The sequence below is a fragment of the Acinonyx jubatus genome, chromosome A1 (assembly GCF_027475565.1).
Source record: "Acinonyx jubatus isolate Ajub_Pintada_27869175 chromosome A1, VMU_Ajub_asm_v1.0, whole genome shotgun sequence".
Lineage (NCBI taxonomy): Eukaryota > Metazoa > Chordata > Mammalia > Carnivora > Felidae > Acinonyx > Acinonyx jubatus.
Genome location: NC_069380.1, coordinates 10,228,352 through 10,244,709, shown reverse-complemented (window position 1 = coordinate 10,244,709; position 16,358 = coordinate 10,228,352). Strand labels below are relative to the sequence as shown.

Here is a 16,358-nt window from a genome sequence, read left to right as displayed (position 1 = left end):
CGCCCCTGGAGAAGCAGCACCCGCCTGAGAACCAGACATGCTACCCGGCTTTCACCCTTAACCTGCTGCCCACCCCTCGGCCACACTGCCTGCTCCACAGCTTTGGCTGGCAGCTGAGGATCACCGAAAATTCGAAAGTTTCGATCTAAAAGTAGCACTGGAGTGGGTAAAGAAAATATGGCGTAGACGCACCACGGAATATTATCCAGCTTCAGAAAGGAAGGGAGTTCCGTCACATGCTACAACACCAATGTGCCTTGAGGACATCATGCTACGTGACATAAGCCAGACACAAAAAAGCCAAGTACTGTACGATTCCACTTACGGCGTAGTCCGATTCACGGAAACGGACAGTAGAAGGGTGGTTGCCAGGGGCCGGGGGAGGAGAACAGAGAGCTGTTTAATGGGGACGGTTTCAGTTTCGTGAGGTGAAAAGAGACCTGAAGGGCGTTTGCACGAACACCATGAATACACTCCACGATACTCAGCTGTATACTTAGAAATGGTTAAGATCGTAAATTTTACGTTAGATGTATTTTGCCATAATTTTTAATGTTTATTTACTTTTGAGAGAGACAGAAAGCAAGGGAGGGACAGAGAAAGGAGGAGAGAGAGAGAATTCCAAGCAGGCCCCACGCTGTCAGTGCCGAGCCCAACTTGGGGCTCAATCGCACAAACCGTGAGAACGGGACCTGAACTGAAACCAAGAGTCGGACGCTTAACCGACTGAGCCACCCATGCCCCTTCCATAATTTTTTAAAAAAGAGAGCATTAGAGATGATCCAATCCAATGCTCCCCTTTTAGAAATGAGACAACAGAGCCACAGAACCAGGATGAAAACCCAGGTCGGTCTTCTGAGTTCTTTCCAACGTTCATTTCTTACACCCACGTGATGATGCACACCCTGTCTTCCTCCAGAGGTGTTTCTTCAAGAAACATGCACCAGGAAGCCACTCTGGAAAACAGTGTGGAGGTTCCTCAAAAAATTAAAAATAGACCTACCCTATGACCCAGCAATAGCACTGCTAGGAATTGACCCAAGGGATACAGGAGTGCTGATGCATAGGGGCACTTGTACCCCAATGTTTATAGCAGCACTCTCAACAATAGCCAAATTGTGGAAAGAGCCTAAATGTCCATCAACTGATGAATGGATAAAGAAATTGTGGTTTATATACACAATGGAGTACTACGTGGCAATGAGAAAGAATGAAATCTGGCCCTTTGTAGCAACGTGGATGGAACTGGAGAGTGTTACGCTAAGTGAAATAAGCCATACAGAGAAAGACAGATACCATATGTTTTCACTCATATGTGGATCCTGAGAAACTCAACAGAAGACTAGGGGGGAGGGGAAGGGGGGAAAAAAAGTTACAGAGAGGGAAGGAGGCAAACCATAAGAGACTCTTAAATACTGAGAACAAACGGAGGGTTGATGGCGGGGTGGGGGACAGGGGAAAGTGGGTGATGGGCATTGAGGAGGGCACCTTTTGGGATGAGCACTGGGTGTTGTATGGACACCAATGTGACAATAAAGTTCATATATTGAAAAAAAAAGAAACACGCACCAGGTGAAAGCACCATGACACTCATGACAAGAGTCACCTTTAACAATAAACTGAAAGATTAAAAAACAAAACAAAACAAAACAAAACCCTGAACTCAGTATTTCCCGAATGAATAACTTAACCCTGGAAACCAACTGGACATCCCACCACATCTCTTTGTGAAACCAAAGAGAATCGACCAAATGACACATCTTTCCATTTGCTATTAAACACCGCAGCTCCAACTGGCTGAAAACAACGGATCGGACACGATTAACCATTTCGAATGGCTCAATTTGTAAAGTGTAAGAAGAAAACATCCAAGAACGGTCGAATTAAGTGAACTGAATGGATCCAAAACGGTCTTGAGCAATTTCCCCTCTGAGAAAGAAAATTAGACTAAATGAACGAACTGACAGGACATTTAGAATTCTGTCTCCAGTTTCCCCTCCTGAAAAGCCTCAGCTCTTCCTAGGAAGAAACACATGGTTCGTTTTAGTATCTCTGCTGCCACACATTTCTTACGCTATCAATATCAGTCAAAATGGGTTCACTGTCAAAGTTTTAGAAGTCAACTGAATTGCTATTCAGATAGGAAAGAGATTTGTTACTAATGCATCTACCCCACAGACAGCTCCTACCCTAGCCGGGAAAAGACAAATCCAAGTTACCCTTTGACACAGGTTTTATTTGTTAAGTCACAATACGTTAGAACACTTGCAATCCACGCCCATAATGCCTAGTTTATAAATCCTTCATGAAAAGACGATAAAACCTCCTCAAAATCCTTCACATCTATCGAATCTTTTCGGAAGAAAGGGAAGTAAAATGGCATCCTGTACCTGGTCACCACCAACCGCCACCCCCTTGGTCTTTTGAATAAATGAACTGATCAGGATGTGCCCGTCAGTGGACTCGGCCGGAAGCCGGTCCTGTGTTTGAATTCTGCCCCCACCACTTACTAGCTCAGGCCTCAGTTTCTCATCTGTAAAACAGGAATGGTAATTACAAGACCTGCAGCACAGGGTTGTTGTGGGAGTTTCATTAGGTAATATACTGCTGAGCATGGCATCTGCCTGAAGAAAATGCTCAATAGTTGTCACCTACTACTCTTTTCATCATCACCTTCATCTATTTCACGTGAAGTCAACTTATACCATAAAAGAAATCTCACTGATAAAAGCAGTAAGCCCTATGGTTCCTCTTCTTACTTTGATTTGTTTAGGTTCAGCTCAAAAGGCTGCCTAAAATATTTCTTGCTGTCACATCAGGTAGGGTCTGGCACTGTTTTAAGTGGTGGACACATACACACACACACACACACACACACACACACACACACACTCACCATCCTCCTCCTCCTCCTCCTCCAAACAGCTTTTTGATACAGGTCTTACTACCCCATCTTACGGATGAGGAAGCTGAGACACAGAGAGGGTCTCCATTGGGTATCAGTGTTGGAGAAGGGATGTGAACCACAGTGCTCAACTCTAACCCTACATCATACAGGACACAACATCACAAGCCACCACAGGGTATAAGTGGGCGAAACTGCGGGTTGAAGCCGGGACAAGGCCGTGGTTGAGGCGGTACCGAGGCCTGGAGCACAAGCCTGGGTGGGCAGGCTCCCCTGAAAGCTGAGGGAGGTCAGAATCCGGGTCAATGCCAGGGACCAGGAATCCAAAAGAGGAGCCTGGGCCCAGAGGTCAGCTCCCGGGAGGTGCAGCAGGGCACCGGAAGTACCCAGAATTTGGATGACAAGCCACCTGACGCCAACCAGTGAGTCCGAACATTGTGTGGGGCAGGCCCCCAGCCATGAGTGGGGCTGCCTGCATTCTAGAGAGCCCTGTCTGGGGCCCTGACGAAAGCAAGCCGTGCGGTGAGGGGTGATGGAAGGCGGACGCCTCTGAGGAGCAAGGCAGGGCAGGTCCCCCGTCAATTCTGCAGATGGTGATAGACTCATGATCCCAAATGAATGTGGCTGTTGTGAAGAGCCTTCACTCCTACCTCCAGGTTCATCTACAGACTTTGGGTGACCTTGGACAAATTAATTCTTCTCTCCCAGTCTCGGGTATGGTCTACAGTAGACATTTTATCACTGCCTCTCCTCAGGGGATTAATGGCTTTTTTGGCTTCACAGCCTAAGCACAGATGGGGTTAATGACATTTTTCAAGGGCTTTAATACCTTTGGATGAAAAATGACACTACGATGTAAGAGTCACCTTATTTTCTACCTATATTTATATACGTATTTAAGAAGAGGGATACATACATTTCCTCATTTGGAAAGAGGAGTTAAAAACCTATATTTGAACGTATATGCTAGAATTCTAAATTCATTACACAAAATTTTAATTCCCTAGTAATATTCCTTAGGTAGCACTTTAAGTTCATTACAAATGAGCTTGATTATTGCCACACACACACACACACACACACACACACACACACACGTTCTAATGCACACAGCTGTGTGCAGTGTGCAAGAATTCAAGGATTCAGGAAAATTAGATTCGGACTTCGCCTTTGAATTACCACATGACCTCAGTTAAATCACGTAATTTCTTTGAGGGTAAGTTTTCTCTGCTATACAGCATTCTGTGGTTTATTATGCTTTCCTCTATCATGCTTTGCAGACACTGTGGTGTTTTTTTTGTTTTGTTTTGTTTTGTTTTACAAATTGAAGGTCTGTAGCAACCCTGCGTTGAGCATGTCTATCGGTACCATTTCTCCAAGAGTATTTGCTCACTTTGTGTCTCTGTGTCACATTTTGGTGATCCTCACGATATTTCCATTTTTTTTCATTATTATTACACTTCTTAGGATGATCTGTGATCAGTCATCTTTGGCATTCCTATTGTAATGGTTTTGGGATGCCAGGAACACCATGTAAGATGGTGAACTTCAAGGATGAATGTTGTGCGTGTTCGGTTTCCCATCTCTCTCCCTCTTCTCTGGGCTCCCTGTTCCCTGAGACGCAACAATATTGAAATTAGGCCAGTTGAGTCACCCTACAGCGGCCTCCAAGTGCTCGAGTGAAAGGAAGAGCTTCATGCCTCTCACTTTTAAGTCAAAAGCTAGAAATGATGAAGCTTCGTGAGAAACGCATGTTGAAAGCCGAGACAGGCTGAAAGCGAGGTCTCTTGTGCCGACCATTCGCCATGCTGTGAATGTGAAGGAAAAGTTCTTGAAGGGCATTAAAAGTGCTACTCCAGTGAACACACAGACGGTAAGAAAGAGAAACAGCCTCGCTGATGTGGAGAAAGTCTAAGGGATCTGGTTAGAAGATCACACCCGCCACAGCATTCCCTTAAACCGAACCCTAAACCGGAGCAAGGCCCTAACTCTCTTCAATTCTGTGAGGGCTGAGAGAGGTGAGGAAGCCTCAGAGGAAAAGTGTGAGGCTAACAGAAGTGGGTTCATGAGGTCTGTGGAAAGAAGGCGTCTCCATAACATAAAAGTTCAAGGTGAAGCAGCAAGTGTTGGTGTAGAGGCTGCAGCAAGTTACCCGGAAGATCTGGCTAAGATAATTCAGGAAGGTGGCTACACTGCACAACAGGTTTTCAGTGTAGACAAAAGAGCCTTCTGTTGGCAGAAGATGCCATTGAGGACTTTCAGAGCTAGAGAGGGGAAGTCAATGCCTGGCTACAAAGCTTCAAAGGACAGGCTGACTCTCTTGTTAGGGGCCAGTGCAGCTGATACTTAAAGTTGAAGTCAATGCACATCGACCATTGCAAAAATCCTAGGGCCCTTAAGAATTATGCTAACCCTACTCTGTCTGTGCTCTATAAATGGAACAACAAAGCCCGGAGGACAGCACATCATTTACAGTAAGGTTTATTAAATATTCGAAGACCACTTTTGAGACCTACTGCTCAGAAAAAAAAAATTACTTTGGAAATATTACTGTTCGATGATAAGGCACCTGGTCACCCAAGAGCTCTGAGGTGACATACAATGAGGTGAATGTTGCTTTCATGCCTGCTGACACAGCATTCATTCATTCGGCAGCCTATGTCATTTGACTCTCAAGTCTTCTTATTTAAGAAACACATCTCATGGCTAAAATCTTCAAGAAACAACAGGTGTTGGTGAGGATGTGGCGAAAGGGGAACCCTCGTGTACTGTTGGTGGGAATGCAAACTGGTACAGCCACTGTGTAAAACAGTATGGAGGTTCTTCAAAATTAAAACCGGAACTGCCTTGTGATCCAGCAATCACACTACTGGGTATTTATCCAAAGAATACAAAAACACTAATTCAAAAGGATATGTGCACCCCTAGGTTTCTTGCAATATTGTTTACAAGAGCCAAATTATGGAAGCTGCCAAAGTGTCTAACATTAGATGAATGGATAAAGAAGATACACACACACACACACACACACACACACACACACACACAACGGAATATTATTCAGTCATAAAAATAATATCTTGTCATTTGCAACAACATGGATGGAGCTAGAAAGTATAATGCTAAGCAAAATAAGCTAGTCAGAGAAAGACAAATACCGTATGATTACACTCATATGTGGAATTTAAGAAATAAATGAACAAAGGAAAAAAGAGACAAAGCAAGACTCTTAACTATAGAGAATAGAGGGTTGCCATAGGGGGCGGGGGAGGTGGGTAAAACAGGCTAAGGGAATTAAGAGCACACTTATCTTGATGAACTCTAATACATGGAATTGTTGAATTGCCACACTATACACTTGAAACTAATACAACACTGTATATTAACTACGCTAGAATTAAAATGTTTTCATTAAAAACAAAAAAAGAAAAAGAAACACATTCATAAGGCTATGGTTCTCACAGTGATTCTCTGATGGATCTGAGAAAAGCAAATTGAAAACCTTCTGGAAAGGATTCAACATTCTAGAGGCCATTCAGGACACTCATGATTCATGGGAAGAGGCCAAAATATCAACATGCACAGGCATTTGGAAGAAGTTGATTCCCACCCTCGGGATGACTTTGGGGGGTTCAGGACGTCAGTGGAGGCAGTCACTGCGGATGTGGTGGAAACGAGAGAACCAGAACTAGAAGCGGGGCCTGAACGTGGACGGCATTGCTGCGATCTCATGATAGGACGTGATCGGGTGAGGACTGCTTCTCGAGGCTGAGCAAGAATCGTGGTTTCTCGAGATGGACTCTGCTCCTGCTGATGAAGATGCTGTGAAGCTTGTTGAAGCGACAAGGGATTTGGAATATTACACAAACTTAGTAGATAAAGCAGCAGCAGGATTTGAGAGGACTAACTCCAGTTTTGAAAGAAGTTCTACTGTAGGTGAAATGCTATCAAACAGCATCACAGGCTACAGAGCAGTCGTTCGTGAAAGGAAGAGTCCATCAAGGAGGCAAAATTCACTGTCGTCTTAAGAAACTGCCACGGCCACCCCAGCCTCCAGGAAGCCCACCCTGATCAGTCAGCAGCTATCAACACTGAGGCAAGACCCTCCACCAGCTCAAAGATCGCAAGTCACTGAAAGCACGGATGATGGTTAGCATTTTGTAGCAATAAAGTACTTTGCAACTGAGGTATGTATATTTTTTAGACATAATGCTATCGCACACTTAACAGACAACAATATAGTTTAAATAGGACTTTTATTATGCACTGAAAACCAAAAAAGTGCATTTAACTCTCTTTACTGCGGTGGAACCAAACCCACATCCTCCCTGAGGTGTGCCTGGACATGGGAATATCTCTTTTGCTTGGCAATAACAGGATCATTGAGAAGATCAAGTTTTAAGTGAAATGTCTGAAAATGTTTTATTAACCATAAAGGATCTTAAAACCAAAGGAAAGTATTATTATTGTTCCTGTAGGAAACCCACAGTATAGTTAGAAAAGACAACACTGTGTTGACAAAAGAAACATTCTATTTAAAAAAAAATGTTTTGGGGCGCCTGGGTGACTCAGTCGGTTAAGCATCTGACTTCGGCTCAGGTCATGATCTCACAATTCATGGGTTTGAGCCCCGTGTCGGGCTCCGTGCTCAGACCCTGGAGCCTGCTTCAGATTCTGTGTCTCCCTCTCTCTCTGCCCCTCCCCTGCTCATGCTCTGTCTCAAGAATAAACAAACATTACAAAAAATAAAAATCAAAAACGCTGTTACGCTAATCGTGAGATTAAAAAAAAATGAAGTCGACCGAACCTTAGCGAATATGATAAAGACAACTCACATTCTTCAAATATGGTTTCTCTTTCTCATCTGCTAAACTCATCTAGCGCAAAGCCGAAATGGTAAACTTTAGATGAGTTTCTTGAACATAAACAATTGTGGGAAAGCAGCCGCTCTGTGATTTTAAGCAGAGTTTTATCCTGTCTCCATCAAGTCCCGGGGTCTCGGTTCCTGGTCCCAACTGTGCAAAAAGCCTGGCAGTCATCTTCAGTACTGCCACACGGTGCCACCTACAAAGTGAGGGAGACTCAGGCTCTTGTGACCCCGGGGACACAGCATACTACTTCTCTCTCTCAGACTGGGAAAATGCAGCCCAAGTTTAGATGTGGTCAGACTAGAGAAAACTGAGGCATCCCAGCAAGACTTCTATGATGTCTAAATCCATATCAAAATACTTTTTTTGAAACCTACTTGGTCTGCTGTAACTACTAAGGGATTTTTTTTTAAAGCAAGCTTATCTAAAAAATAAGATAAAAAAAAAAAAACAGAGAGGGAACAAACCATAAGAGACTCTTAACTGCAGAGAACAAACCGAGGGCTGCTGGAGGGATGTGGGGTGGGCAGATGGGCTAAATGGATGATGGGCATTAAGGCAGGCACTTGTTGGGATGAGCACTGGGTGTTACATGTAAGTGATGAATCACTAAATTCTATTCCTGAAATTATTGTTACACTGTATGTTAACTAACTTGGATTTAAATTCAAAAAAATAAAATAAAAAATAAATAAAGCAAGTTTATCTGCAGGTTGCCACGAGAGATTAAAAATCTGCGTGGACCAACATTTCATTAATTCGTGAAAAGAAACCTGAGAACTAGTGTAAGATGAAATCATTACAGCTGCCATTAAAGAAAATATAAGTGAATCTCAGACAGGAAGAATAGATTTGATCATTAGAATTAGTACCTTAGATTGCTTGACCTCTTTCTTTGTATCTTCAGAAACCAAAGCAAAAGCTGGAAAAAAGAAAACATTTTTACATTAAGATCACCAGTTAAGATTCATTCTCGTATTTAACAGTCTCGCTTAAAACGGGGGGGGGGGGGGGGGGGGGGAGAAAGGGTGCTTGAAGAAGACATATTTTTGCTCATTTTTAAAACCAGCTGCATTTGCTGCAAACTAGTACCACTGGCCGTGTTCATCTCCGGACCTGAAATTATTCATCGGTGCACAGCCAACGTGCTTAGGCTACCAAGCTGAAGAAATAAACCTCAAAGGAATTGGAACCTGTGCACATACCACGTGTGTCTACGGATATAAACTACGAAATTGATGTGTACAAAATACAACTTCTTAGCAACTCGACGGTGCCTTCCAAAGCAAAGGGGGGATTCCTGAGAATCCAGCGGGAAGCAGTTCAACTCCCTCCTAGCACGATCGCTGCCAGAGCCTGGCAGGCAACAGAGCTGAATCTGGGGCAAGCTTTCCGTCTCAGAGGCTCCCAGGCTGGAAGTGTGGTGCAGATAATGCTGCCTCACGCAGGGCCGTTCACAGAACCCACTAATGCAGTGGGGCCAAGACAGCGAGAGGAGCGAAGATCATTCCCTATTTAGAATGATTTAAGGTTTCAAGTTGGAGCCCACAGATAAAGGCATCCCTGTACCCTAGAGACACATCTAGGCTCCACATTTAGAACAACAACAACAACATGACAGTAACACTTTGAAAATATAAAGCAAAATAATAAACCCAACAGGCAGGCAGGTTAACTAGACAAAAATAATATGCTTTAATGTTATCGTGCACTTCCCCTGAGGAGCTAAGAGGAAAGCGTCTCATAGAGTTTGCTGTCTCCAATTAGCATCCCCCGGAGAAAATGGGCAATGCCATAGAGCAGTAATGGACTCAAAGGGCCAGACGGCCGATTCCACGGAGCTGTAATGTGGTACAAGAAGCTTCAGTGGTAGGTCTCCCGGGGTAACAGAGGAGGCCCTCCTGAGAGGCGGGAGAACACCTTCCCCATTTGGATGCCTCTGACCCCTCCCTACCCCCCACCCGCAGACATGCACTGCCTCAAGTTCTCTCCCATCAACATTTGCTCCAAGGAAATAACCTAAAACGTATTCACACTAAGACGTAAAATGAACGTGGTTTAATCACTTCCATTTCCAAGATGGCATCTCAAAAGGCAGGGTGAGCCTGAACCGTAAGCCAAATGAACCTCTACGTGTGAAATTTAGGTAACAGCAGATGTTACGGGAGGCCCCACTGAGACCACCTCATATAAATAATAAATCCCCAACACCACCCCTCCTTACGTTCCTCATTCTGCTTTATTCTTCTGCACAGCACTTACCACCACTGACGTAATACGTATTTATTTATTGCTCGCCTTACATATTAGTTTATTGTAAGCTCTGTGAAGGCAGGAAGGTGGTGCCCCACACCCAAAACACAGCCAGCACATAGGAGAAGGTCAACAAATATTGATCAAATGAATGAATGAGTGAATGCAAGTCTTTGTGATGGCCCTGGGACCACATCACTTACAGGCTGTCTACTCCTTACGCTAGGGAATATCCACCAGCAAAATGAAGGAATTTACTGTGTCCCCCCTCCCCACAACCAATTTATTTTCACCAGGATCTGATCTACTTTTTCATTTTATACACACACACACACACACACACACACACACACACAGGCGGCAACCAAAAAGCCCCAATCATTCATGAACTTCTAAAAAGAAAGATTTAAGCCCAAACACCATTTTAAATTCTGCTTCTGGGTATTTAATTCTTTGGTTTGGTCTTATTTTATTAACCTCCAAACTAGCATGCACAGTGAAAGCCCTCGAGAAGATATCAGAAATAGAATTATTAACGAACATCATATAAGGAAGTCACAACATGTTAATACCACTTAGCACCACAGAATTGCAGGAAATAGAACATTCCAACAACTTGCAGGATATAACAACCGTGGTCAATCTAAGACTCGACTCTGAGTCCAAAATCCGACTCCATCAATTCTTAATTCCAAACACAGACAGTCAAAGCTCCCCGGGCTAGAATTCCCTCTTTTATCAAGATAAAAAAAAAAAAAAAAAAAACTTTCTCAACTTAACACGTTCAGTGACTCATCATCTAATAAACAGGATTTAGTCTTACCTCACTTTTTTTGCAGGCCAGATGGCTATGTGAAAAGGAAGAGTATGTCAACACAAAAGTCCTTTAGAATGCAGACTCTATATTGAAGAAAACATGCCTTTATTTGGTATTGGTTCTGAAAGGTATGAACACATCACCTTTCATAAGCCAGCAACTAATGTCATTTGAGTACGTTTAATGAAGGAATTACATGGGAGGAAGACATTCCCAATAAATCAAGTGAATTCTACAAATCCTCTTTGTTGTAATCAAGACAGCATACCTTTATTCAGGCGAGGCTTAACTGAAGTTAAGAGTAAACTAGATTTTAGTTCCCTCCAAAAATACAAAGGCCTGGAGTTAAGATATTCTTTAAAAAAAAACACACACACAAAACCATCATTTGTCCCTATGACATTCTGCTGTGAAATTTCCCCGATAGAAATAAATTATGTAATATTTAAAGCAGTAACATAAGGGCACGTGGCTGGCTCAGCCAGTAGAGCACGTGACTCAATCTTGGGGTTGTGAGTTCAAGTCCCACGCTGGGCACAGAGCTTACTTAAAAAAACTAAATAAATAAGTACAGCACTAACATAAGACATGCATCGGAGTCACTCTCAGGTATAAGAGCAAATCACAGGGCAAGATAATCCTCATTAAATGAATATAAGCAAATATCTTTTTGCCTTCTGCTTTTACCTTTATGTTTCCATAATCTAAACCAATCACCGGGGAACCAAATGCGTTTTGAAGGCACAGCATATGCTAGACCGCTAATAAATCCAATCTTAAAACAATGGATCCTTTCTAAAATTCCTGCCAACAAAATCCGAGCTTTCACACTTCAAGCACGTGAAAAAGGAGAAATGGTGAAATTTGAGGAGAAAAGTTAGAAAACCGGGCAAGTAAGGTAAGGATGTGCCTGTCACCTCCAACAAACCTAACAGGATACAGTCCCTACAGTGGGACTGTAACACTGGGAGCCAACGGAGGGGAGGGGGGAGCGGGGAGGGAGGAAGGGATCCCCCCCTGCTCTGCCAAAGGGAGTGGCCGCGTGAGGCTGGATGTTGGCTGTTTGGTTTCATACTGATTTCCAGATTCAGCGGGGAAAAAATATTCTTGAAAGCTTGGCCTTAATGTGCAGTTGGAGAACTATTCCAAGGTAAATCATGCTCTTATATGCCAAACTGCTGTTTAAAAGTAATTTTCCCTTTTCTATTTTCAACATGAATTCCTGTGAATTGCTGCAGGGAACTATATTTAAAGTGCAAATCGGGACGGGCAATAGAAATAAGACCTTCCCGTGATAACTTTAAATAATTCAAGCCAACTAATGTGTTAGCACACCTATTCTGAGAGATAAATCAAGATTTTACAACTACCCTGGGACTAAGATTTATAGGCCAGCCTAAACCCTGGAGTGCCGGAAAACTGGAAAGGAATTCATTGCAAGGCATTTAAGCAACACTAATCAACTATCTTATCTTGTTCCTGGTTGGGAGTCAGGGACCCCACGCCCCTGCAGGAAAGATGACTGCACCTCCTAACTCCGTTTTGTTCCTGTTCCCTGGACTGTCCTCCTAGACTCTCCCAAGAACGGCAATCACAGAAAACCAGATTAAATACCAAAACGAAAACAAAAAACACGAAGACGCGGGATCGAGTGAGATACTGCGTAAAGCGTTTAGTGTGCGGTTCCACATGTTGCAAACTCAGCGGACGGGGCCATAAAGCTGCTGGTGGTACCACGCTTAGGGCCAGCCTGGGCGGTGTCTAGGCGGTGGGTGGTCGCGGCCCTACCCAGGAGCCTGGAGGGAGGGACTGAAACCGCGTGGCCCTCTCCGCCATCCGGGCCGGGCCGAAGCCACAGCACTCACGGGAAGCTTGCAGCTGGTGGCCCTGCGGGTTCAGGGTCTCACACGGGCTCTGCCCCACTTTTTCTTCCGCCAGGCTGTGGGAGGGAGCTGGCGGGGCTTCACTTTCTTTGCCGTGACCTACTTACAAAACGCTTCACCCAGTGCGGCTCCTCCCCCAGTGGCTCCAGCTTCCCGGAGCTTTCCAGGTTTAATTCCAGGTCCTCGAGAGGAGGCCTTAAGCTCCAGGGTACACAGCCCACAGCCAATTTACTTAGTTCCAATTACCTGCTTTGAAGATAATCCATGCCAGCAGAAGGGATAGAAACGATCGCACCCCAACCCAGCAACAGGGGGCAGGGCCTGCCTTTTCAGACCAATCTGCTGTCCCTGGGGGTCGTGGCCACACTGGGCCGCAGCCATCCGCCCACCTGGAGGCACCAGCGCCCAGCCTGAGGATGAAGGGCCCCAGGCACTCCCCATGGGCAGAGGACAGAACCAGCCCAGGCATGTGGCCAAAGATCAACGCTTTAACAAGCATTATGTTTCCGCAACGGGGCCCGGCACATGCCGAGTGCTTTGGGCCTTCGCAGCTCATTAGCAGTATGAATTTATATTTTCCTTTGTTAAACAGAAAATCAGAGAGTGTATGACTGCCACACAATATGCCAGGAGCTGGGGAAGACGAATAAGCAGCTGCCCAAGGAGCTCATGTGAGAGAGGAGTCCCTCGGTCAACAGCCAAGCATACAAGTGTCCACTCCAATGGCTGTCGTTCTGACGGGAGTCCCCAAGGGAGCACCTGGGGTGGAGACAGAGGGCAGCTCACCCAAGGCAGGGCAGCAGAGGGAAGGGGAGGCTTAAAGGGAGGAAAGCACTGCTTAGGGCGAGCTCGACACAGTGCCTGAGGAAGTAAATTCCAGGCAGCAGAAATGTCAAATTACAAGAGCAAGGAGGCCTGGAAACAGGCTTCTGCATCAAAGCTTGGTTAACAAACAGTCCAATGTGCCCAGAGAATTGATATGTGAGGGGAGGGAGTGACTGGGGCATGGCCACCCTCGGGGGGGAGGGGGGGGGGGTGACTAAGGCAGGACACCCTGGGAGAGGGGGGGTGACCAGGGCAGGGACACCCTGGGGGAGGGGGGGTAACCGGGGCAGGGACACCCTGGGGGAGGGGGGGTGACCAGGGCAGGGACACCCTGGGGGAGGGGGGGTGACCGGGGCAGGGACACCCTGGGGGAGGGGGGGTGACCGGGGCAGGGACACCCTGGGGGAGGGGGGGTGACCGGGGCAGGGACACCCTGGGGGAGGGGGGTGACCGGGGCAGGGACACCCTGGGGGAGGGGGGGTGACCGGGGCAGGGACACCCTGGGGGAGGGGGGGTGACCGGGGCAGGGACACCCTGGGGGAGGGGGGGTGACCGGGGCAGGGACATCTGGGAGGGGGAGGGGCCATATCATTAAAGGGGTCAGCGTTAGGGAGTCTGCTTCTATCCTATGTGCTATGAGACGCTTCTAAGAAAGGGAGTGCCACATTGAAATGTGTGCCTTAGGTTTCTGGAGGAGCCTATTGGGTGGGCTGTGGGGGGACCAAAAAAAGGCACAAATGTGCCAGCTAAGAAGCTAATGGAGCAGGCAATGAGAGATACGATACGGGACAGAATTCAGACGAGGCAGCGTCTGGGCACAGCAGGTTGTGAGCAAAAGCAGGTGTTGGAGATATCAAAGCAGAATGCACAGTCTGAGACAGATCCTACCAATGGAATGGGTGGGGAAGGGAGAGTCCGGAGGGGTTGGTGAGTGAGAGAAAGGAGTGGAGGGGAGTCCGGGATTCGGATGGAGTGGCCGAGTCCACTGGGGTGCCATTCACAGGCTAGAGAATAAGGCAGGGAAGCAGATGTGTGGGAAAACAGTGCGGTTCCCAATATCCTGAGGCTCCGAGGACACTCCGTGGATCTACCCAGCAGCGGCCCATAGCCAGGTGTGGAGCCGGGCACAGGGGTCAAGAGGAGAGGCACCGGCAGCATCCCCCCTGTACAAAGGAACCAAAGCCACAAGCCTGGATGGGAAAGACGGGAGCGAGGCAACGCCAACATTTCAGGGACAAAACTAAAGACGACAAAAAGAAATGGCCAGGCACAGAGGAGAAGCTAGACAGAAGGCAGTAGTTCAAGGATTTACAAAGTGTTCTTTTAAACTGTTCTCGCCTTAAAGTTTCAAAGCACAAGGGAAAGAGCTTGCAGTGCAGGAGACCGGGCCTCCGGGCCCGGATCCACTGTAAAGAATAGCACGGCACGCTGGTCAGAGATACACAGAATCTAGACTCGCACCTCGTGGCATCCAGGCTCTGCCGCTTAGTAGCTAAGCAACACGGGGCCAGAGACTTGGCCTCTCGGAGCCCCTGCCTCCGTCCCTGTAAAAGGGAGGCAACTAAACAAGAATGAAAATAAGTCGGTGCATGTACAGGTTCAGGATATTACCTGACCTATGGGAAGAGCTATGGAGCCTTTTGCTCAGATGCCAAGTAGCAAACTCAGGAAAAGAGACACACAGCACTGGAGGCTGCCAAGCACAATTCTGCAAGCAGACAGGTGGACAACACTCAGGGGCAGGGAACCCCTGTGCCCCATTCCATGGGTTCTGCACCACTTACAAGGTGATCAGCCAGTTGAGAGAAGTGATGGAGGAGGGGGCCTGGCTCCCCCCCGAGTGTGGCAGTGAGCACAGAGGCGCGACAGTCCTCTTTTGAGCCACCACCTACCCCCATTCGACATTGCTCCATCTGAAACCCATCTTCTGTTTTATCAAAGAAGTCAATGGGAAAATGGAGTTTGGAATACAAATTTTTCTTCCTTTGGCACCAAAATTGGCCAAGGGCCAATATACTCTCTGTGCCAAAGGGTAAACATATTTATAGGAAGGACAGTTAAACAGAAGGGAAGAATAGAGAAAATAACTGTATATTTTAGGAAAGAAAAGATCACTTGCTTCTTTGATTCATATCTCATTTAAACAAATAATGCGAAAACCCATATGCCACTCAGGATGTGAAAATAAGAAAATTCCAATTCAGACAGAGTTTTGGGGGAGAGACTCAAAACACCACCCTCAAAAAGCATGTTTCACGGGCTGAGTCACAGGTAAGGGGCAGAAGGATCTCTGGTCATACCACCCACTCCAGAATAAACTCAACCACCGAAAAATCAGCACCTCGTAGGATTTCTTCACATTGTAAGAGCAGTGGTGAACGGTTAACCGTGTGGCTAACTTATAGAAACACAACGTAAGCTGAAACATGGGGTATCTTATTTTCGTAACACAAAAAGTGGTTCCAGAAGCCCTTCCTGTCCGTACCACTGAATCCATGGTACCTACAGTCTGAGAGGTTCTAACACCTTAGAAACTTGTCAATTGTCCAAAAACCTTTGTTCTCACAATGCACTGCTCTAGTTTTTGAGACTCACGCTCCCCACACTACAGCCCCCCCCGCCCCAGTAGCCCTTGGAAACCTGCCAAATGATGGTGGAACCAGAGAAAGACAGCTCAGTTTGAATTCTGGGGTTTCTGGTTCCTTTCCCAAGGAGAAGAAATACATGACCGGGGCATACGGGCCTCGATTCCACGCTGCACTTTCTCCAAAGCAGCTCCTTATTTCATTTTAAAGACAAAGCAACTA

The 16,358-nt window shown here is 46.1% G+C and overlaps 1 protein-coding gene across 2 annotated transcripts in view; it reads right to left on the bottom strand.

Annotated features, from left to right (window-relative positions):
• Positions 1-13,297, bottom strand: part of B3GLCT (beta 3-glucosyltransferase) — a 112,291-nt gene extending 98,994 nt beyond the window's left edge. For both annotated transcript variants that reach the window (XM_027064639.2, XM_053214030.1), the window contains exons 1-2: positions 12,973-13,297; positions 8,646-8,695 (exon numbers count right to left, since the gene is read on the bottom strand). In XM_027064639.2, coding sequence (XP_026920440.2) covers positions 8,646-8,695; positions 12,973-13,282 — 360 coding nt within the window. In that variant the 5' untranslated portion in view covers positions 13,283-13,297. The remainder of the gene's footprint in view (positions 1-8,645; positions 8,696-12,972) is intronic.
• Positions 13,298-16,358: the final 3,061 nt, after the last annotated feature.